The sequence below is a fragment of the Poecile atricapillus genome, chromosome 1 (assembly GCF_030490865.1).
Source record: "Poecile atricapillus isolate bPoeAtr1 chromosome 1, bPoeAtr1.hap1, whole genome shotgun sequence".
NCBI classification, from domain to species: Eukaryota; Metazoa; Chordata; class Aves; order Passeriformes; family Paridae; genus Poecile; species Poecile atricapillus.
The window spans coordinates 169,818,301-169,842,550 of record NC_081249.1 but is presented as its reverse complement, the minus strand read 5'-3'; the positions used below and the strand labels follow the sequence as shown (position 1 = coordinate 169,842,550).

At 40.1% G+C, this 24,250-nt stretch overlaps 1 protein-coding gene across 1 annotated transcript in view; it reads left to right on the top strand.

The window, feature by feature from the left end:
• BEGAIN (brain enriched guanylate kinase associated) overlaps window positions 1-23,079 on the top strand; it is a 115,046-nt gene extending 91,967 nt beyond the window's left edge. The window contains exons 4-6 of the mRNA XM_058847834.1: window positions 14,037-14,144; window positions 17,790-17,873; window positions 21,076-23,079. Coding sequence (XP_058703817.1) covers window positions 14,037-14,144; window positions 17,790-17,873; window positions 21,076-22,452 — 1,569 coding nt within the window. The 3' untranslated portion in view covers window positions 22,453-23,079. The remainder of the gene's footprint in view (window positions 1-14,036; window positions 14,145-17,789; window positions 17,874-21,075) is intronic.
• The last annotated feature ends 1,171 nt before the right edge of the window (window positions 23,080-24,250 follow it).

The following is a 24,250-nucleotide window of genomic DNA, read 5'->3' as shown; positions in this document are numbered from 1 at the left end:
GCATCCAACATCACTTTCTAGTTGTCAGGTTGCCTGAAATTTGGCCTCTTACTCAGCCAAAATATACTCATGGATGGGGAAAGTATTCATTCTCTTATTTTGGAATGGCAGAACAGAAATTATATTTGTTAAGATTCAAAGATGGAGATAAAAATTAAAATAAAAGAATAAAAGAACCATTTTAACAATCAGAGATTTTGTCTAAAGCCTGGACACAAATTTCTTATCAATGAGAATCAACACAGCTCTTGAGTGTTCTTCCACATTAGCACATTTCTCTCAATAAATAAACTTCAGTAGCTGAAAATCAAATTATATCTGTACTCTTCAAGTGTAAGTTGTTATGACAGGAAGTATTAAAAAAAGGACCAGTAAATTAGATGTCAATTCTGAAGACAACTAGTACATGCAATGTACTACATTGTGTGGAGGATAAATTCAAACAGAACAATGTGGAAATACAAGGAAAACAAAAGCCAATAAACCAAGTCATAAACATAAGTCATAAACCAATGGCTGAGGACAAAAATCAGACTAAGTAGATTAAATTTTTCACAGAATTTAAAACTATGTTCCTAAAAATACTTTTGAACAGTGAGATGGAAGGAACCAGAAGACAATCAACAGGACCAGAAGGCTGTGGGCTTTTGTAAAGTGGTGCATTTGGGTCTGGCTTCTAATCTTCAATTTTGTGGGGTCTGTTCTCTGTCAAATATTTCTCGTTTCATCCTCAACTATGATTAAAAAGAGTCTCTCTAAGTTCCTTTCTAAGATCAAAGCCCTAAGGGTTAAGCATCACGACTGTGAGTCTATTTTTTTTCCCCTTCCTCTTCTGCCAGGTTCAAGGGCCTAACATCCTGCCCAATACTTATGTTTTCCATAAACCAGTAAAGCTGTATTCTTCATGGGGAAAGAGGACTTGGTTAAGACATTAAATACCATTTTCTTAATGGCAGAGAATAATTTACCTATAAGGCTCCCAGAGCTTTTGGTATTATTTTGGCAGGAAGGAAATAGTTGTCAAGTAATTTCAGTGTCCATGATTGAAGGACCATCCCTAAAAGTACTGGAAAACAAACCCAAATTACCAAAAGAGAGAAAAATTAATAAATTTGAATATTGTGTGTTTACAAGAGAGTTTTGTGGTTTTCATTTTGTTTTGGAGTTTGTATTTTGCTTTTCTCTGTTTCCAGAGAGCTGTCTCTGAAAGTAAATGAATTAGTTATAAATTAAGCAACTTATATATAGCAACGTATATATAAGCAGCAACTAACTTTCAAATCAATGGCATCTGATAGACACCACAGTTAAGAAAAGAAATTAAGGGTTCCGAAATTAAAGTAGGAAGTTCATTATGGACAGCTTTAATCTCTGATGTTTTCCAGAAGAAATTTTAAAAATCTCTCTATATAGCACCCAGAGATTTACTAAATGCTTCTGCTGTTGGGGTACCTCAAACCTCAAGAACAATTGTGTAGAGCAAAGATCCCCCTTATTGTCCCTCTGGCTTTGTGTAGTCCCAAGGTGCAGCAGCTCCCTCCTGACTGTACAGTAACTTTAATGTGCTTCTTGCACCAGATTTGCAAGGAAATGTCTCATTCTGACCTAACTGGGCCATTTTGTGGCCCTTCAAGTCCTTGCCTTGCCACATGAGCCAGAAAACAGAGGAGCACTTTTCCCTCTTCACTTGGCTGCCCTTAGCAGGAGGCAGAGCCCTTGTGCCACTCTTTCCTTTAAGGCCAAACGTGTTTTTTACCACAGATTGCAACCCAGCTCCCAAATTCAATGGAAACTACAGACAATGTTGAGCAATGTGTCTTAGCGAACATTTGCAAAATCCTTCTTATAAAAAACAGGAGCCTACATAATTTTCCACCTAAGAACCATGAAAGAACCAGCTGAACAGATTCCCAGCTTCCTACTCCAAACTAAATTAGAAATATATTCTAATGTGTTAAGCTGATGTTCATTTTAAATATGACTCTGAATGTAGAGATAATTCTGAACCAGCTGTACCAGCCAAGGGGTCAAGTATAGGATGGGGCAAATAGAGGTTGTAGAAAACACAAAGTCACTATTTATGTTGTTCAGCTACTGGAAAATTAAATCAGAGGAGTATAAATAATGGAAGTAAATATATTTTTATGAAAATTTTTTGAGTGAACCACAATTTCTTTTGTAAAGGCAATTGAGTAGATATATTTGGATAGTAAGATTTGACAAGTGCCACTTCATGTGGTTATAATTACTAAATAAACATGATACAATATCAAAAGCAGTTAGCAGAAGGGTTGCAGTAAAAGTCATCTCAAAGAGTAGCATGCAATGTGGTATTTCCATTTAAAAGAGTCTCTTCAGAGGGCTGGATCAGGACAGCTCAGTGATTGGTACAGGTCTCAGCACAAACCAATATTTTCAACAATGTCCTAAAAGTAAACACAAAATTATTGCTGATAAAAAGAGACAAAAAAGATTAGCAATATTGTCAAATGTCGATAAGCAAATCAATTCAAATGACCAATGCCTTCCATAAGCTGTTCCCATTTAGTCAAAATATGTTTTTCCACAGACATTTAAAAGCATAAAATCTATGAGGATGCTTTGCAGACCATAATGCAAAAAATGGGAAGGAAGAAGAATGGGAATGGGTTGTACCCTGGAAAGGAAGGACTCAGGAAAGGTCACTGGCTCAGAAAGTCATGCTGGTTGAACAACTCCACATGAGAACCCAGCAGCAAGCCATGACAAAAATAACAAAACTAGTATTTGTAAAATCATGAGAGAAGTGAATAGAGCAGAATGACAAAAGTCCAGTTTGAAGACACTGGCTGAAGTTCTGATATTGAGAATTTTTTAGAGGGTTTGTAAAATCATTGAAGTTGCCAGAAAATTGGGAAGACTCAGAAGTAAAGAAGATGCTTCAGCAAGAAACTCAGGCAGCTCACGTTGTTTAGTGCAGTGAAGAAAGAAAACTGACTAATATAAATGTCTTCACAGAGAGAAAATGCAGCTTTTTAATCAGACAAAACAAGTACACTCAGGATCCAGACCTGTTCAAAGGGGGAAAGTTGTTAGCATATGCAGAGGCATAGAGCTCCTGGTATCCAGGGAAATAGCATATTCTTCATTTCTTGAGGTTTTCCCATCAAACAGGTTGTTACAATCAACTTACTGAAAGCTTGTCTCAGCTAGATTCACATGAGTTGCAAATTCTCTCCATGCTGCTCTTCCCTGGGGACAGTTACAGACCCAGAAAAGCAAGCTTCCCAAGAATTATTAGATTTATGTCTTGGGAGATAGGGATTCAGTCCTTGCCTCTGCCAAACCTGATTTGTGTGCCATTGAGCTAGTTACTCAAAGTAAGCTTCATTTTACCTACTTTTGATATCTACATGCTAGATGTCTATTTTGCACGGGTATGTCTGAAGCATTTTATTATCCTCAGCGTCTTTATCAGCCAGTGGAGAGAAGCAGGCACCACTGGAGAGCTTCTCCTCCAAAAAAAATCACCATACAATGAGGAATTTCATGCTTTGAAGAAATCTCTATGCTGATTGAATGAAGGCAGGAAGGTGGCTGGCTTTGACCTGGACAATAACACCCCTGTAATATAAATAAGGGAAGGTTTTCTTTAGCCTCTTCTCAAGAGGATATTAATATTTCTAAGCTGCTGTGAAAATAATACCTTAGAGACTTAATATCATTAGGAAATATATGAATAGCTATAATAAGTGGAATTTAGAAATCACAGTGTTTTCAGATTTTTGCCAGGCTCCAGGGCAAAAAAGAAACTGAATCTTGGGATGTCATTGAAAAATATTTAAACTGTGAGCCAGATCTTTGAACGCTATGGAAAAATACTGAGGATATTGAATCCATGTACACTTTTCTTAATGGAAAAAAATAGTTTAAAATATCTCTTTAGCAAATAAAGGCCTTTTCAATTTTGAAGGGTTATTTTTGGTCCGTCTGGCTTTCAGAATGGCCAAAGTTGTGCCAGCACAGCTGATGGGGTCATGAACTGTTAAGTGGCAGCAAAGGCCTTTTAAACGAGATTCACTACTGAAAATAAAAAGATTATGGAGTTACAGTATAACTCAGGTTAGCTAAGGAGGCAAATGAAATTTCAGCAAAGCTCTGAAATGGCACAGAGGAGTGCTGATTCAAGACAGCTGATCTCATGACATGAAACAAAGGTTGTGACATTTCTCTCTATCAAAAGGTAGTCTCTCCCATCCACACAAACTCTGGAGGCAACAGCTAAAATGACCACCCCGAATACCAACAGAAGAAACACATGCAGTGAGTTTCCTATCTGCTTGTTCATAAAAATATATCCATCTTTAATTTTCTTTGGATTTGATCCCAGCAGTCAGATGGGAAGGAAGTGTTGCACTTCCCTTATAGTAAAACTTAATCAGTTACAGCAAGCAATCCATTCTGCAGCCCTTCCTTCTGCCAGGGGAGTTTACTCCTCAAGCACTAGTGAGCAGGAACAGTGTCCCCACTGTGGGGATCAAATGTGGCTCTATCCAGCAAAGCCTCCCATCACCAGAACCTGCAGCAAGCACCACTCCTGCACTCTGGCACAGCCCCACTGTCCCTCCCTGCCGGGTTCCTCAGCAATTCCAAAGGGTCACAATTAAATTCATATTAAAAACAACTACAACTACCCCCAAACTGCATTAAGGGACAAAGACTTGAGTAACCTACTAGCAGGGTTGGAAGCAATAGTCTGTCTTTGTTCAAGGAATTTGCATAGTGGCTGTTTCCTTTTCTATGCTTTTTTTTTTTTTTTTTTTTTTTTTTTTTTGTGCAATAGTTATTTAATGTAGTCATTATACTTGGTTACAGCAGTTTGAATTGGGAAGCTGCCAGAAAGACACTATTTATCAGGGTCTGAGGGGCTGGCTATTTGAACTGAGTATGTTATTTTCATGGATCTCCCCTGATTTGCCTTGGAAAGAGCTTATAGGGATTTTCTCAAAATGTTCTCAAGGATCTGGGGTTGATTGGGGTGGGGGGGGAAACACCAAACCTTAAATACCTTTACCCAACATGAGATTTCACAAAGTAAATAGCAGAGATATATTTTAATAAAAAGATGAGAGACTAATTCACACAGAAAAGGCACAAGTACATTATGTTTATTCCCTGTACTACACTTAAAATTTTTCAGACACCTTACCAAATCTTCCCAATCAATATCCCAGTGGATGTTTAAATGTATATTAAACAGATATAAGAGATTAGGGGAACAGAAGATAAAGACATGCACACACTGGACATATTTAGAAAGATCAAAATGCACAAGAGGAAGAGCCCAAGATGTGGAATAGTGAGGAGAGAGAAGCCTAAGGTATAACAATAATGCAGCAATAATCCTAAGAGCAGGTTTGCCATTGTGACAAGCTCTGTGGGGAGGGCAGAGCTGCTGGGCTGGCTCTGGGCTGCTCAGGGTCCACCAAACAGGGCTTGGGCACAAATCCAGCTCATCACAGGTCTTCACTGCAAGAATGGATTCTGTGCTCTCAAGTGCAAGGGTGAACCCAGAGAGGAAAAGTCAGCATTGCCACAGGACTCTGATATATCAAAGAAAAATTTTCTGAGAAAGTACTTTAGCTCCCAAGAGAGTATTTAGATAAAACATTATTTTAGTCACAGGGGGAAAAGAAGGGACTTTAAGTTTTCTTCTACATAACTAATTATTAAAAGAAAGTGTCAAAAGGTGACAGGAAATGTGAATTTCAAAATTCTTAGAGGAGAACAAATTATTAAAGAGTAAAGTACTGTAAATAATCTAACCCTTACTATTTTTATTTGGTTGGGAAATTGTCCCTGTTTAGGTAGTCAACTCTAATTAGAATTCTCTTCCATATTAAAATAATCTGCAATTAATATGAATGAATATTCCAAAGTTCAGAATATGACATTTTTCCTCCTAGATCATTTTACTTCTTTACTCCTAGAAATTAATGCCACCTCCTCTTTCTAGACCATCTAAGTGGTTCATTTAAGTAGTATCCAGTCCCCAGTAATTCCTCCATTTCCACAGAGGAGCCTTTGTGGTTGGAAAGTTTGTGTGTCAGGCCATCAGTCCTCACAGTGACAGCTTCAAGCTACAAGAGCCTACCTTGTGTGGCCTGCAGCAGTGGAACTTCTCCTTTTCCACCCATTCACACAACTTCTTTTTCTCTTGCAAAATGTTTTGCTGCTTACCACTGGCTCAGCTGAAGTCTTCATTCCTTTCATTTCAGTATTCATCTCAGTATGACCATGTAATTATTTTAAATTATTTTGCTGAGTTCCTAGGAGGAGTTAAAAATTAAATTAAAAAAAAGAATTAAGCTGTGGGCAAGGACAGAAAATCCAGTTTCTTCCTGAGCCAACCCAAGGGTCATACATTTGTCACTTTCTTTTATCCCATGCATTCATCATAAGAAAGGCCTGTCACATTGGAATAATGTTCTTGCCACTATCTTCTTTATGTGGAAGGACTCCAACATGACATAGATTTTTGCAGTAGGTATAGCCTAAGGCAAAAGACACATCAACAACATATTTTCTCTGACCTGCCCAGAAAAATGGGTATTTTCAAATCCATAGTGCCATATATTTGTCTCTGAAGAACGCAACCTTGGCAGCTTGGCAACAGAAAATCACTTTAAATAAATATCTAATATTCTGTAGGATAAATATAATGAATTAGTCATTGCTCCTTACCATAATGTAGCAGCATTCCTGAAAGCCAGGCTCTATTAGCATTTTGAAGAGGTATTGAGACAAGGATGGGTGTTCTGGGGATTACTGCAGTGGGAAGTAAAGATGAGACAGTGGTAGATGATGAAGTGCAATCAGGATGCTGCCACAGCCTCTGCATCCATCCCTACACATTCCTGCAGGTTTTTCGCAACTTGATAAATAATTACCTCATAAATCTGCTAAATATTTGGCTCTTTTCCTCTTTTGCTTGTAAAGATGCACATTTTTAAATAGACTTGTGGGTTCTGTGAATCTGTAAGTGAACAGCTCCTTTGGATACTCATTTTACTGCTAAACCAAAATAAGATTGTTATGCAAAGAAGTAAAACTAAAAATTAAATGTTGCTTTCATGCCGCAATTATCAGCACCAAATCCTGCACCCCAAGGATCGAGTCATGAACTGGTATCAGTTGATACTGCCTCATTATTCATTGAAAAGTCTTTCATTATTATTTGCTCTTCTGATCTTGTCAGTTCACTCTTTTTATTACAGCTCCTGCCCATGGGTGCAAGTGACTGTGAGCAGGTGATACCCACTGCTCTTCACTGGCAGATGAACTCACACAGAGCATCCATAAACAGGCACAAACACCTCACCTGCCATAAAAACATGAAGATCTGCAGAGCAGAAACTAACATGCTTAAAATCAGGAATTAGTGCAGAGAATATCCAGTAATTCCTGCAAATATAAGCCATCTTTTGCTTCTTTAGGAAGCAAATAATAAAACAAGTTATGCAAATGGTCTGCAGGGAAGTACTGCAAATAGAGCAGCTGTTAACTTTCAGAGTTACAGGAGGAAAAAAGATTTTATTTCCACCACATTTCTCATTCTTGTTTTCTTTATCTTGTTGGCTATAACCCTGGCCTAGCTAAGCCCACCACCACATATGTTTCTGTTTATCTGCTTACAAGAGGTCCCTTGGTTTGAACGCTGCTTTGCTCAGCTGAGACCATGACACACCTGCACGGAAAGAAAAGTGTGCCTAAGCTTGAAATAATCCACATTAGTACCCTCTGCAACAGTGAAAAGTTTCCACACCTGGTGGGAGAGACCATTGCATAATCTCCCAGTCTTTCATTCCACAAAGACTGGCCATTTTTATTAATTTCTTACCAGGATACGAGATGTGTACAGACAGATGCTATAAAACATATTCATCCTCACTCATCACTGAACTATCACTGAGAATGCACAGGCCATCTGGGGGCCCTTTCTTCTTGATAGATTACACACTCACATCCTCCATGACCGCTGTAATTATCAGATAACCTGATGTTGCATCACTGACTCCAGAAGAAATGCATTCACATGCACCGAGTCAAATCTGGGTCAAATCAAGACTGTTTGAAGTCCTGATGGAATATCAGGGAAAAACATAAGTGAACTTGTGCCATATTCCATGCATACTTGATCTTTATTTTATTAGGACCTAAAGATGTATTAGTTATTTATGAAATCATCTCTCCATAACAATAAAAGCATTTGCTAATAACAGAAATTTAAACTATTATATCATAACCACCCCAGTTACTACAGCAGTCCAGTGAGATGTGGTAGCCATGCGTTACAAAACTCACGGAAGGACAGAATGGTTGAGGTTTGCAGGCACATCTAGGCATCATCTGCTTCAAACTCCCTGCTCAAATACCTACAGCAGGTCATCAAGGATCATGTCCAGGCAGTTTTTTATTATCTCCAGGAGTGGAAACTCCACAATATCTCTGGGCAACCTTTTCCAGTGCTCAGTCACCCTCAACAGTTAAAGAGTTTCCTGTGTTCAGATGGCACTGCTTGAGTTCCATGTGCTGTGCCACTGGTATTGTGCTTCTTGTCCTGTCACTGGGCACCTCTGAAGAGAGCCTGGCACCTGTCCTCTTTGCACCCTCCCTTTGGATATTTACCCACATTTGATGAGATCCCACTCAAGCTGAGTTTTCTCCAGGCTAAACAGTCCCAGCTCTCTCAGTCTTTCCTCAGAACAGAGGTGCTCCAATCTTCTTCTTAGACTCCACTAGGTCCTTCTCCACCTGTACTGAGGAACCTGAAATGGACACAGCACTCTGGGTGTGGCCACAGCAGTGCTGAAGGGAAGAATCATCTCCCTCAAGTTGCTGGGAGCACTGCCTAGTGCAGCCCAGAGTTACCTTTGGCCTTTGCAGCAAGGAAACACGCTGGTGACTTGTGTTCAGCTTGGCTTCCACCAGGGCCTCCCATTCCTTTTCTGAGTAGCTGCACTGTATGCTGGGCTGCCCCAAGCATACATTGATACAAGGGGCTGTTCCTCCATAGGTGCAGCATTTTGCACCTCTCCTTGTTGAAATTCATGAAGTTCCTGTAAGGCCCCTTCTCCAGCTTGTGAGGCTGGAGATGGAGGGCAGCACCACCTGCTGCTGTACCAACCACTCCTCCCAGGTTGTCATCTTCAACTGCTGAGTTTTGTCCTTCAGAAGATGATTTCAATGAGGTTATAAAATATTCCTATAATATAATATAAATATTATAAAATATCACCATAAAACACACAGACTTTGTTTTGAAAGTCTCTCCCCACTTGTATAGTCAGCACTTGTTTGCTGGCTACAATCCACAGAACAGTAACCCCGCTGTATTTTCTTAGCAGGTACCTTGAAGCATAAGCAGTGAAAAGATTGTGCCTTCTGGTCTAAGAAAAAAGTACTGAGTTAACAGTCTTACACTGGCCCACAAAGGTGGGGAATTTCTCCTGTCAGAGTGTTGTGTTGCTCCTGGACAATTAGAACAGTAGAGAAAAAAGGGAACAAAATTCTACCTGCATTCCTCATCCAAAAACATTGTAGTAAACCTCTTCCAAGGCATTCAGGATGGAATGCCAGTACCACTCTGGTGGTATTTGTAACAGAAAAAGTCTCTCCCTCTCTTTTTGTCTGTCATTTGTGCATTATTTATTAAGTATTTCCAAAGGAATACTGCTGGCCACTAATACCCTGCTGGTCAGTACTACCATTACATTATTGTCACTGTAGCATTCAAATTTCATTTCACAGAAATGTTCCTTACAGGAACATCACGATTTACTTTGCCATGTTTGAAAAGTCTGACATTTCCACAGACCAGCACTTCCCAGTTGCAAATCTGAGGCTGCTTTCCAAAGGTCTCTACACATCAGAGCTCCCACAGGACAGCAGAGATGACAGAAAGCAGCCAAGCCTTGACTAATAGGCTGACACTGCTTTATGGTGGACACCCTCCAGCTGCTGGAAAGCAATGAAGGGAGACTGAAACATTACCAGAGAGAGAGAGAACTTTTAGCCTGCCCAATTCTGGTGAAGGACTGGAGTAGGAACCTTTATGGGTCCACTAATATGTAAGATAAGATCTTTTCATCCAGATTTTGTTACTTTTTTGTTACTTTCAAAAATATACTTATCTATTAATTATTTCATGCTGAATCAACCTACCAAGATTCTTTTCACCCCACTTATATCACAGATTTCAGATGCAGGGACTAGATGGCACCAAACACTTTTGAAAGCATCTACTTATATTTTTATGGATCTGTAAATATATGAGGGATGTTTTCACGATGATAGATAGTAATTATAAAGAAGGCCCCAAGATTCCAGACAGAGATTATATATTTTATTATATAATTTGGTTCCTTTGTGAAGAACATATATTCAATGACTTCCTCAGACCTGATAAGGAAGCACTGAAGGTCATGCTAAATCCAAGATAGGAGCAGGGTACCCTCAGCCAAGGTGCTTTGATTGCTGGAGTCACCCAGCAGAACAAATCTGATGTGACTCAGATGTGGGCACATGACTGTTGTGTTAGTCAGACACTAGAGAGCTGCATTCTCGTGTGCTGGCTCTGTGTCAAGGGATGAGGGGTGCAGCAGGGGCACAGAGCTGACTCAACAAAGATTTCTGAACAAGGATCCACCAGTCACTCAGCCCACTGCAGTCTGTAGCTCTGGCATTTTGGAGTGGACTTCAGGAGCCCTCAGCCCAGCTGCAAGCTATTGGCATATCAATAACACCGCTGATTTAATTCACTACTGTTTTGAGAGATAGGGGATTAGCACCTGCAGAGCAGAAAGCAGTGCCAAAAGGAGGGAGGAGGGGTCACCAGCCTTATGGAAGAGTAGGAGGACCAAGCTTCTATAAGCGACCAGAAATAGAGGGATCTGCCAAAAGTGGTTACAAGTAAAATAAGCATTTATATTTGTAACTCATGATCATAGCATTGATATTATGATTCCCATCCTCCTTTCATGCCTCTCTGGCAATCTGATGCTGAAAATATGATCGCTTGACTGCAACTGGAGAGCTCAAAATTGCAGCCCCCAGTGACCAGCAATCCTTCTAATGCAGTGATCCAGCATTACCATACTGCCTCTTCCAGCTGCAGTGTTCTGCCATAGGTGGTGTCAGGATTAAGCCTTTGTCCTCTTGTTGCCACCACTACGCCACAATAATTCTGGCTGAAGCCCTGAACTTCCAAAGATGGACACACAGTGTGTGGCCAATAGGCCAAAGGATTTCCGTGTCCTGCCCACCTTCAGGCTCATTTTGTCACACTGAAACAAATTCTTTGTTCACGTCAATGACACTGATTGCAAGAGAAAGATGTGTACTAATAATGGTAGGGAAGATTGGGACTGGCCTTTCCTTCTTATTCCCCCTTCTCCACAGCACTACTGAGGTGTTTATTTGGTGTCCACCTGCTGACACATATAGTATAAATTTGAACTGAGGCAAGTTTTACAGTTTAACAAATATAGAATATCTTTTAAAGTCACACTTGAGCAGATACAAAGTCTGGGAAAAGTCATCCAAATGTTATCATAAGTGAAATAAAATTAAATCATAATTCAGCCAGATTCAGCATTACTCAAATGCAGTGGAAAGTAATGCTTTCAATGCCTGAATCTGCTGCCTTTTATTAGTTTCTCTCCTGAAAACTATAAATCCTTGATCAGATATCCTCTCCTGAACAGCAAAATAGAATAAGTTCAGTTTGGCTAGGCAAGAGCAACAGTTACTGAGATCAGAGAGATTTAGAGCAACAGAGTTCCACAAATCAGCTGTGCTGGCATGACAACTTATCATAGTAGGACTGATAAAATCTTCCATAGAAATGGTTATTTGGAAGATTATGTCTGTACTCAGTGGACCTGGATCCTTCAAAAGCATGAAATGACTTAGAAAATTGAGGGGACATATTTTTTGTGGATACTTAGGTAGTCACTTGTCTATCTCATTACACAGCTAAATACCTCTGAAAATGTAATCTTCAGTCACAATCTCAAAGGAGACAGATTTTTAGAGGTGCACAGATGGCCAGGAGGTTTACAAAGTGCCTGGTTGTTTAGTTCACTATAAAATCAATGAGAGTTAAGGGTCTCATATAAAACCTCGTTGATCTGCCTAATTAAAAAACACAGCCCTGTGTCTGGTTAAAATCAGAAAGGTTGGAGCCTCGCAAGCTCTCAAAGCTGCACTTTGGCCTTCCATGAGGTAGTGCCCAGGCAGGAGTGCCTGATCAATGGGAACGAGGAGGGGAGAGGTGCCAAGGCTGAAGCAGCCTCCAGACACAGCTGGACTGTCAGGACAGAGGGGAACAGCAGGGAACAGACAGTCCATAGAAAACTGACACTAAAATAGGCCAGTCCAGGCCTTCACAAAGACACTTCAATCATACCTGCACAGTTTAAAGCAAGCTGTGGGTTTGCTTAGACCATTTGAGAAGGTGTTTCTCTTTAAATAGCAGCTTAGGGTGAGAGCTGCCACTTCCAATTTAATCACTCTCCTTTAATACAGGCTGGTGCTTTGCAGCTGGATAATTAACCTTGATATTCATTCGGACTTCAAAACACCCAATTCCCATTGCTGTCAATTAGCTGATGATGTCAAGTGTGTGTTGATAGAAGATTTTTGTGTGACCCTGGCAATATGGCATTTGGGAAATTTCAGTCCTTCACAACTAAAAATGGGACGTGACATTCACAGAAGCACAGAATGGTTGAGGTTGGAAGGGACCACTTCACTTCTAGTGAAGTAGATCCACTAGATCCACTTGGAGATCTAGCCCAAGCTCCCTGCTCAAATAGGGTACTCTGGAGCACTTGACTCAGAATTGTGCCCAGGGAGATTTTTAATATCTCCTCAGCCTCTATGGGCACCCTGCTCTATTGCTCAGCCACCCTCAAGGCACAGCATTCCTTCCTCATATTCAGGTGAATTTCCCATCTTCCAGTTTCCACCTGTTGTCTCTTGTCCTATTGCTCAGCACCATTGGGACTGGGAATTTGTCACTGCATTTAATTCACTAAACAAAACAGATATATATTAGGGTTTACCCTACTTTCTGCTCCTATGGAAATGCACCTTTCTAATAAACCCTCAAGGTAATTTTCAAATCGTCTTGTTGCAACTCTGAGTGCACAGAGGATGCCTTGATCTCAGAGCACTCAGAAGCCACCATACTTTTTAACACCAGTGTAAGGCTGGAGGCAGGGTTATAAATGACTGGTTCACAATGGTTTTTGATATGAGAGGCAGTACAATAAACTCTGCGTATCAAAATGAGACAAAATGTGGGAAGGGCCAGTGAGATTTCATTCTTGCCACTGACTTCTTTGTATTTATAATAAAGAGTTACTAACGAGATTAAATTATTGGGTGGAAAGAAATTGGAATCTGACTGTTTTCCTGATATGCCACAGTGGGTTATGTTCTGCTAATGAGTGTTAACCCTGCAATCAGGTAAACATTCACCTTGAGAAATGAACAACCTTAATCAGGGCTTTTAAATCAGCCTGAACAGTCAACAGCTGAAGTTAAATTGGCTCAAACACAACTGCTTCTCTTTTTAAATATTGTTCCTCCTTCCTTATGAGGATAGGAAATAATAGCATAAGTGAAACATTCTTGTAGTAAAAGAGCAGCTCCAGTCCCTTCCATGTCAGAGACCCTGTCCTGTGTCTAAGAAAGGATGTATTGACTGATGCTCAATACATTGCTTTTGCACAGGCTAACTAGAGCCTTTTGTGAAGGTTCCTAATGTGTACTCAATCTGACCTCCATATTTCTAAAGGACTTTACCTCATCTCCTAAGTACAAATAGAAAAATAACAGAGAAAATAAATAAGGAGGGGCAGGAAGAAAGAAAAAAGAAGTGTTGGTCTGTTGTGCTTTTCTCTGGATTTAAGAATGACATCAACCTGTGGGCCTTTATCTGAAATATTCTGACAATAGAAAAAACACTGACTACTCCATTTTCTACACAGGGTCAGCATTACGAAGAGGAAAAACGGGCTTTGAGCCATGAAATAATTGCACTCAATAATCACTTAATAGAAGCCAAGGTGACGATAGATAAGTTGTCAGAAGACAATGTAAGTATTTAATTATGTGACAGTATTCATTTTGGGATTATATTCTGAAAAAAAAATCGGTCTTGCACTTCCCATGAAATTTTAGAATAATATTTTATATTTGTATAAAATGTAACTTGTTGCCTCAACAGTTAAATTTTACATTTGTTTGTTTGTTGCCATCGTTTTGTAAATCCAGTTCTCCTTATGCTATGAAGTTGTGATGAGACTTTTCACTGATATTTTTTTCCTTATGTCCAGCGTGAAACTGATGAAAAAATACCCTAAGAAGTGGCAATATTCCCACACTGATTTTGCCATCAATACAGCAAATTGGTGCAAGTACATGGTCAGAGCTGTTGCAGGGGCACGTGTGGAGTGAGGACACGTCAGAAGGATTTTAGGCACAGTGTAGAGCCCCGCATTTCCTCAATTCTTTTATATTTTGGTCTTTTCTCACCAAAAAGGCCAGCACAAGCAAGCTCTGCCAGCAGAAGGCAGGACTGACCCAGCCTGGTCACTCAGACCATTCCTGCAGGGAGCAGGAGCCAGGCTTTCCCCAGCAGTTGCTCATGTGTAAAAATGCACCTATCTCTTTGTGGGACAAAACAGGGAACATCTCTGGCAATTGTCACCCTCCATCTCATTAAACACTGCTGAAAAATGGCATGAGTTGTGCAGCTGGCAACACGCTCATTAAATCCTTCCTGAGACAAACCTACAAAGACAGCAAAGAGAGGAATACTGCAGACATTTAGTTCATTATTGTGCCATTCCTTCCACATTTAATAAAAAATTCATCTGCAGAAGACATGTTTCTGTTAGCACTTATTTTCCAGTGTCTTATGTTCAATCTTCCCATATTTCACATTGACTCTTAATCATAGCTGGGAGCCTTTGATCTCATTAAAATGCCTGTTGATGTGAACTCTGCCTGTGCAATTAACAGCTTTCCAACTGAAACAGAAACTTCCCAGTTTGACCCCTCACTTTTGTAGAAGTTGAGTTGAAAGAAGAGTTACTTCATAACTCTAACAACTATATGTAATCGAGTGTGGTAAAAGTAATGGGTTACATCCAGGTTTTGGAAGCACAGATATACCTCCAGACTAATTCAGCTGAAATCAGTGGAGTTATTTCTGATTTAAAGTAGAGGTGGAAAAAAATTGAAGAACTCTCCCTTTAAGTATGCCTGTATTTATATTACTTCATAGAGTCAGGTTTGAACCCACATTTGAAGTGTTTTCAGTATTCATAGTTTTACTCTCAGCACTAGAATATGGTCCAGAGGCCTCAAACAACAGTACCACTCCTTCAGACTTGAGGTTGGTTCATGAACAAAATTCTGCCCTTGCAGGGCTTGAGAAAACTGCATGAAATTAAGTCAGGGGAGGTTTAGGCTGGACATTAGGAAAAGGTTCTTCACCCAGAGGGTGTCTGGGCACTGGAAGAGGCTCCCTAGGGCAGTGGGCACAGCCCCAGCCTGACAGAGTTCCAGAAGTGTTTGGACAGTGCTCTTGGGCACAGGGTGTGACTCTTGGGGATGGTGCAGGGCCAGGACTTGATGATCCTTGTGGGTCCCTTCCAGCTCAGGATAATCTGTGGTTATGTGTAGTATAACTAATAAGAGTAAAGCTTATATTCCAAATTTTAAAATAAAGGACTACAAAACAAACCACTAATATTATATCTAATAAGTACAGAAGTGATAAACTGAAGAATCCTACATGGGGAGAATGTTTTTGTCTCAGCAATATTTCTTTCTTCAATTATATTTCCCCTCTCTCTTCTGACAGAAATGTAAAATGACACTTTTGATGCAAAACCATATTTTAAACTGCGGGAAACACTTCTGGCATTAATTGCCAGTTCTAGTTGCCACAGATATGGCTGGTTTCCATTCAGGCAAACAAAAGAGAGAAAGTCACTCCAGTCACATGGCTTGGCCCAGCAGGTTGAGAACAAAGTACACGTGGCACATGTAGCTCACATGTAATTTTTCTGTACTAATTTTTAAAGCTGCTAAAAATAGAGTGTCAGAAATGCTTTTTGTACTCTCCATGACAACTGCTGCGCAGAAAGAGAGGCACACAGCTTTTGAAGAAAGGATTAGGTTCTGGAGAGATATCATTTTTGTGTGCCTGGAAATGCCATATGGGACTTGGGGCACCTGTCTGTGCTAGACATTGTGCAGTATATATTGTGCAATATATATTGGGTTTCATGTGCACGTGACATATCAAAATCACATGCACATGCAACAGATTTTACTTCTAAATTGAATTCTTGGGTTCTTTTTCAGGAATGAAAATATTGCGTCCTAATATAAAATTTAAGACCCACATAAATGAATGTCTCCCCAGTACATTTGAGGCAGAAGGGGCATGCATAAATTCTCACAGAGAAAAAAAATCACAAAACAAAAGTGCCTAAAGGTCCTTGAATATGAAAATATATGAACTGATGTTCACAGGACAACTCCATCCCTCAAAGACTCACAAGAATGTTTTGTTGCATCTCTTCTTACAGAATATCTTAAAATGGTATTTTAAAACAGAGGAAATATCTTTTTCACAGAAAATTTCTTTATCAGTTTTTAAGAGAATTAATGGAGCCATAAAAATTTGCACGCAATAAAATTATAACATTAACATCAGAGAAAATCCAAATCAAATCAGTATTCCACACCTTTTGTCTATACACACATATTAATTTTTACAGATTAACACAGCCCAGTGCCCATAGCACTTTCATGCTTTGTATATCTCATCTCTTCCCACCTATAAAGTCAACTGCTGAAGCCAACCTTGGTTTTAATGCAACTAGATGAGGAAAAGGAAAAACAAAATACAACCCTTACCTTCAGGGAGCCAGAGATACTGGTTGAAGGATACAGTTACACAGTCATGTGTGCTAAATTAAATTTAGGTGAAGGGCAAATCTATGTGCTGAATTTTCCCATTAAATAGGCTGTGGGAGCCATTCAATACAAAGATAGTATAAGAAGCTCTCTTAAATTCTCTCCTTCCCTGTGTGGAATTCTCACGGTAATTTCTTGCCCAGTGAAAATATTCTGTTCTGCAGCATCAAATATTTGCAGTGAGATTTAATATATTTCTATAGCTGCATTCTGCAAGATATTAAAGGAGCCAGGAAGCATCGAGAAATATCAAAAGGAGAAAGAGTCTCTCTTTTTAAAAAACTAATACAATGTATATTTCTGTAATGAATTTTTCCGACAGTCTCATAAGATTATTTTAGCATTTTAGTATTTTAGTACCAGTCTGGATAATACCCAGTAAATTTTCTCTTTTTTGCTTAAAAGACTATGGTTTTTTAGCCATCACAGTACCATGCATGTTAACAGTATAAAATTCAGTTCTTAATGGTAAGCACCTATCTTCTGAAATGCAGATTACTGCTCTGTTGTAACAGGTCTCAAGAATTTATTCTTAGTATTTTTATCAGCCCTCACAGAGCAAAGGGGGAAATATCTCTGGGTTGTACAAGAAACAACAAAGCATTTTCATTTGTTTAGAAATTAAAGGACGTTCCAAATCTCCCCTGACTGAATTTCGAAAAGATTGATCAGGCATGGGAGAAAGGCTGAGAGCCACAAGTACTTTGCAGACTTTAAAGAAGAGGTTATTTTTTGTTTTCTTCCAGGAGCTCTACAGGAAGGACTGCAATTTAGCTGCTCAGCTTCTCCAGTGCAGCAAGAACTATGACAGGGCACATAAACTTTCAGAGGTAATGTCACCAAGCTTGCTCAATGACATAAATATTGTATGGAAAACAGGCTATTTCGCATGTATCAATTCCAGAATTTGTTTGCCCTTAAGGCTTTTATTCCTCCACACTCTCCTTTAAGCCACAGGAGGCCTCGTGCACCTGCTGGTGTTTGTGCAGTCGAGGGAGGTGCTGACAAAATCACAGCCCGTGGTGGAACTTGAAGGCACTCTCTTTCCCCAAACCTCTCCTATCCAGTAGAATGGGCCTGCACTGATTGCCTGTAAAACAAAGGTTTAAACAGCACTGAAGTGCTGTGAACTCCAGAATGTAAAATGCTGTGCAGGAGCAGTGGGGTGAGAGCAGGGAAATGGCGAGTTACAGGCGTCAGAGATTCTGATATAATCAATTTTCTTCCTGAAGCTATTTTCCAGTCCAGCTAGTTTCCAAACCCAAATTTTAAAATGGACTGCCAGAACAAATATCTTTTTCTAAAGAAACCAGAGCACCGAATGATTGATTTCCAAGGTGTAAACTTTAATTAATAATCCTCGCTTCCAAGGAAACGAGGCTTGAGAAATAGGCTCCTTAAAGGGGAGGTAAATATTATCTTAGTAAACAAAACAGTTCTTTAGGGATCTAGGCCCTGCACCAAAGCAATAGCACCTTCCTCACATATATTGCTTCAGTGAAGGTTGCAGAGCCTTTCCTTCATCACTCCCATCAGGTCAGCATCCCCCAAATGGCCTCTCTTGTGCAATTCTGCAATGAAATATTGCAAAACTAAATTTAGAATGTAAAAACCATCCCTAAGTCAGTAGAAGGCTTCAGAGCACTGAACAACCCTGGTAAATAAAGATGGAGCAAGATTCTTCTGTACAACAGGCAATGATTATATGGAACAGAGACAGAACTTCCAAATTAACCGTTATCTTGGTCCTGGTATTTATTCCTGTTAACTGACTTCCCTTAGCAAATTGTATCAAGAAATTATCATTACATTACTCACACTTGAAAACACCCTACCTCTTCTAATTAGTACCTTAAAAGCCTTTAATTGTTTATCTGCAGAGAACTATCACAAATGCAAGATCTCCCCACAATTTCCCAGACTGTCATATACTCAGTTAAAGAGGCAGTCCCCACTCATAAGTCCAAGCATTTATTAATTTAGCAATATGGATGTGCTGTCACAGCCAATAAATTCTTTACAAATGCAGATATTGCCCGATGTTATCCAGAAAGCTAAACTGTAGTACAATATAGTAATGTGATAGCAGGATCATTTCGGTAATTCCAGTTTCCAGTGCAATGCCCACAAAATAAAAATCTTTTTAACACATATCATAATCTTAATAGTGTATATAAAATAGATCAAACAATGGTGCTACAGGATACTAAAATAAGAGCTGCCCCATACAGCATTTTCACATTAAATTAACTGTAAATTATTTTCCTCATTTCTATGGCAATTTACACCAGGCCTATTTTACAACCTGTTTATTCAATCTTTGTTGCATTTGTACTTAGTATGACTAATGTTGCTGTCTGCCAGCAGACTGGCAATATCATTTATTTCCAATGGAAGACATATGAGTTAATTAGCAACATAATGATTAATCCAAAATATCCTGGAAGGTTTGTTGGTTGAAAAAACACTCGTCCTACTACAAATAACAGGAATGCCATTTCACTACATGCCCTATTTTGAACACAGTGAGGTTTGGGGACAAAACCAGCATTAAAAACTTCCCAATTAAGCTAAAAGAGGATCTCCATATCTTACAAAATAAGAGGCCATGACAAGGAGCAGGCACCTTAAGCTTCCTTTGCCAAAAAGGAAGGGGAGAAACTATAGGTGTTTGTAGTGTTCTTTCCTCTAGAGGAACAAATTTAAGGAGGAAGTGAGATTGCTAAGGTCATAAGGTTAAGCACTGATTATTTTGTAAAGAGGAGCTTTATTTCTAGTAATAAAAATAAAATGCTGAGTAAATCAGTGTTCAGCCCAGCACTGAAGGGATAAATTCCCAAGTGGCATAAATCAACACGAGTATCAAAGGAGCTATCATAATCACAAGCTCAAAACTTATTCCAAACCCAAATTCTGATTTCCAGCCAGAAATACTGAGAGACAACCTCTCTAATATTGCTGTCTGATCACTGATAGAGATCTGAAGTGACAAGGCAGATAAAATTTGACATGAAAGCATGCTTGGTGATACCTGAGTAGGTTTCACCAAGGAATGTCATCTCCCTCTCTCTCTCTCTCTTCTGGTCCACATGACAGAATGGCAGGTGAAACCACCATCCACAGCCCTCAGCCTGACTTTCTAAACGAAAAAACCTACATGATTTCTGATACATAATAGACTTATTAATTAGACAGATTAATTGTGTCACAGGAATCACAATGTGAATTCGGGTCTTAGTGCTTACTTCTGTCAGTGTGTTAGGGCACATTGAGGCTTATGTGGGCGGTCGATCTGACAAGCAGTGTCCGACTGAAGGGGCAAGGAAGCCAGCTTGATCTGCTTCGTCCCAGCACAGGAACAATCCTGTCACAGCAGCCAGTACCACTTCTAGAAGTGTTAGTCAGCTTTTCTGTATCTTCAAACAGCATTGTTTATCAAATGTGATGCTGGGGGGCAGGAGCCAATTTGGCATGGGGTTGTAGGCAAGATGAGCTTGAGGAAAGGCAAAAGAAGAACAGAATAAATCTGATCTTTTCCTCCTTCCTCACCCCCGCAGAGACCTCTGCACACCCACACTCCAACTGCAAATCACACCCAAGCACACAGTCCAGAAAGTGTTGCTTTAGGCTGTAATTCCCTACAGGCCTTTTTAAGACTGTTATTTACTACATATTTTATTTACATCAGTAAAATAAACCTGGAAGTGCTGGGTTAATGGCTGGATTTGATGAGCGTAGAGGCCTCTTCTGACCTGAGCAATTCTATGATCATTCCTATACAACCTGAATTAATTTGGAAGGAAACATTTCAGTTTCACAGTGTTATCCGTGAGCGAAAGCAGATGAAGATGTACAAATGTTAAGTAAACAAACAAAAGTCATTTGATTATCCTTGTTTCCAGAAATGCACAAAGATTGTGGCCAAAGAACCAGGTACAGTGAGCTATGTGATGTCATTAACAGCACTCATGTGACACCTCTATTGACACATACCCTTCTCTCCTTTCTCCTTGTCATCTCTTTATGTTGCAGCTGCCAACTGACTTTCAGGAAAGAGTCAGCATCCACCTGGAAAAACACGGGTGCAGCCTTTCTGTGCCCTTGTGCCACACTTCTTATGCTGATACCATACCCACTTGCGTCATCGCCAAAGTACTGGAAAAGCCAGACCCAAACAGCCTGTCCTCACACTTGTCAAGCCCATCTACGAGGGATCTCAATTTCCAGGACTCTGCTGGAAAAGTCGGACAAAGACCCCAGTACCCCAAGTCCGACATCTACTGCAGTGACACGGCCCTTTACTGCCCCGAGGAGAGGAGGAGGGAGAGGAGGCAGAGTGTGGACACGCAGGTGAAAGACGTGGGGTTCCTGCGGTCCCAAAACTCCACGGACAGCACTGTCGAAGAAGACGGTTTCCATTCCAGCTTCTCCCACGAAGCCTTCCCAGAGTACATTACCTCTCTGCCAACCTCCAGCTCCTACTCCAGCTTCAGTGTCACGTCTGAGGAGAAGGAGAACGCCCAAGCCAACACTCTGACAGCCTCCCAGCAAGCGATCTACATGAGCAACCGGGAGGAGCTGTTTGAAAGGAAGTCACCCGCGGGTTACGAGCATCAGGGAAGCCCCAGGTTTGCCAAGCCCAAACCCGCGCAGCACATGGAGCTTGCTGACGACAACGAGAACTCGCCCACTTTTACCAGGACTCTGCCTCCATATGCAAATGAACCTTTTCATTTCTCAGCCATAACACCACAGCAGGCTTTAGCAAACCAGAAAATGAGGAACGAGTGCAGGAGCACCCACCTTTCAGAAGAAGACTTGCCAGGGCGATGGAGGCAGCTGAGCGTGGAGGACATTGGAGCGTACTCCTACAGGAACGCTGGCAGGCTGTCGCCCTGCAGTTTCTCAGAGCAGTACTACAGCAGCCCCATCAAGAAGGGGGACAGTCGAACAAGCCCCATCTATGCTAGTTACAAAGCAGACAGCTGCTCAGAGGGAGACGACATCTGCCAAAGCAGACTTGTGGATTCTTGCTTCCTGAGAACAGACAGTGGCCTGAACATTGACGTCAGCACGAGCTGTAAACAGGACAAATTGCCCACTTACAAAACAAAAGAATCAAGAGACCAAAAAAACGAAAGGATCACTGTCCAGTTATGCAGTAGCAAAAACATGGAAAATAGCCCAGTATTGAAAAGAGAGTACGTGGACGTGAGCCCCAACAGCTCAGCAGAGTCACTCAATCAGAGTTCAGTGGAGGCTTCAGAAATCCACCAGTCTTCCATGGATCAAGGAAGCCATCCGGGTGTTCACAGCAAACAGCCACAGTTTCAGCGGACTGGGAGCACTGGTCTGAGTCGGAAGGACAGCCTTACAAAAGCACAGTTATACGGAACCCTTTTGAACTAGGCATCTCCCCAAACGGCAATAAGACAGCAAACAAAAGGAAGAAAACAGCATTTGATACTTCTAGTGAACAATAAGGTTCCAAGAAACAGGATTATTATAAAATATATATTCATAATGGTACTATATGTTTAAAACAAAATCTCTTCAAAAACGTTATACAGCACTTTTCACTTGACATCCTTTCCACATGGGAGACTGTCCCCTCCCCTCTTTTATAAACCTGAAATATTTTTATAAACAAAAATGTATTTATTAGACTATCCTAAGCTATTTGAGCAGAATTCTTTTCCCTTCAAGCAGGTTTCTTATTTATTTTTGTGCATGAGGCCATCTGTGCCTAAATTCTTGGAGGAAAAGGGTAAAATCATGATGGCAGTGACAAAAAAAATAAACCCACCTGATAAAATACCATAAAATGTCATGTGAAATCAAAACAAACAAGAATGGTGAATTTGAAGAAGTATATTTTTCAACAAGAATGGAATTGTATCTTAAGTTATTTCATACAAATGTATTTATGAGTGACTAATGTATGCACAAAGTGATACTAATATTTTGTTCTTTTAATCCACTGTGTTTCTGCTTTCCTATTTTTCCTTGTATACTACCTCAAAAGTAATTGAGGGTTTCTTTGTCACATTTTCTGTAGGCTTGCATTTATATTGTCTAAAATGCATGCAGTGTCATAATTAATACTGTATTTTGCATAACTTAATAAAAGACACCAGTGGATATATTTTGGGGTTGTTTTTCCCTTCATTCAATAGAACATGGAACTGCTCTGAGGGGCATCAGTCCAGCAAAGGTTAATGACTAAAGCTCCAGAACTGGATTGCTTTTTAAAGGAGTCTTTTTCTCTGCAAGCTCCAGAGAAAACTGGTTCACAGCCCATGGCCTCTGGGTGTGGGAGGATGACTTCTCATCAACCTGTTGAAAGTAAGCAAGGAAAAAAAAACATTTATCCACAGTCTTGAGTTCACTAGACGGGGTTCTGCATACTGAATGAAAACAGAAAATTACTCGAAAAGCAGCAATGTAAGCTCCTCCTCTATTGCTCACCTACTTGACACAACCTTTTATGCCTTTAGGACTGTTACATTCCACAGCTGCCCTTTCCTCATATGTAGCTTGGTATTTCTAACAGTGATTTTTCTAAAGCCTAAAGAAAGTCTGGCTGTCTGTAGCCCTTACTCCTGAGTCCGAGATGTATTTTTACCTGCACTTCTGGCATTTCCTCCAGCAATTTTTCTGCTTCTCACCATTTCACCATTATGGAGTGTGCAAGTGGGACAGGAGGAAAAGGGAGAGAGCAAAGCAAGAGGAAGAGAAAAACAAAAAGGAGAGAAAGGGAAATCCTGTGGATTTTTTTCCCAGCTTCAGTATTCCTGCTTGGCAAGAGGTAGAATACAACAATAAATATTTAATAATTATTCTAAGGCATGTTCACATATCCTAAACTTAAAATACTGACTCTTGACAGCTCATGTATGGGGGAAGACCTTGCTTAGTGCAGTATGTGGTAGTATTCAATGGGATCACTGTAGTATTCAATGGGAAATATAAACTAGCTCCTTGTAAACCTAAAATAATGATCTACTCAATAGGTATTAAGAAAATACACTTTTTCTGCTGATTCTCTGAAAGCAGTTACCTGGCAACTAACTGTGAACCAGGACTACAGAACTGTTCATTTCCCACATAAGTATCTTCAGTCATGGGGCCACAGATTCAATGCACTTGGCATGAGTAACTCCCATGGCTCTCCATTTCCTCCATGTATGATATAAAAACCTGACCA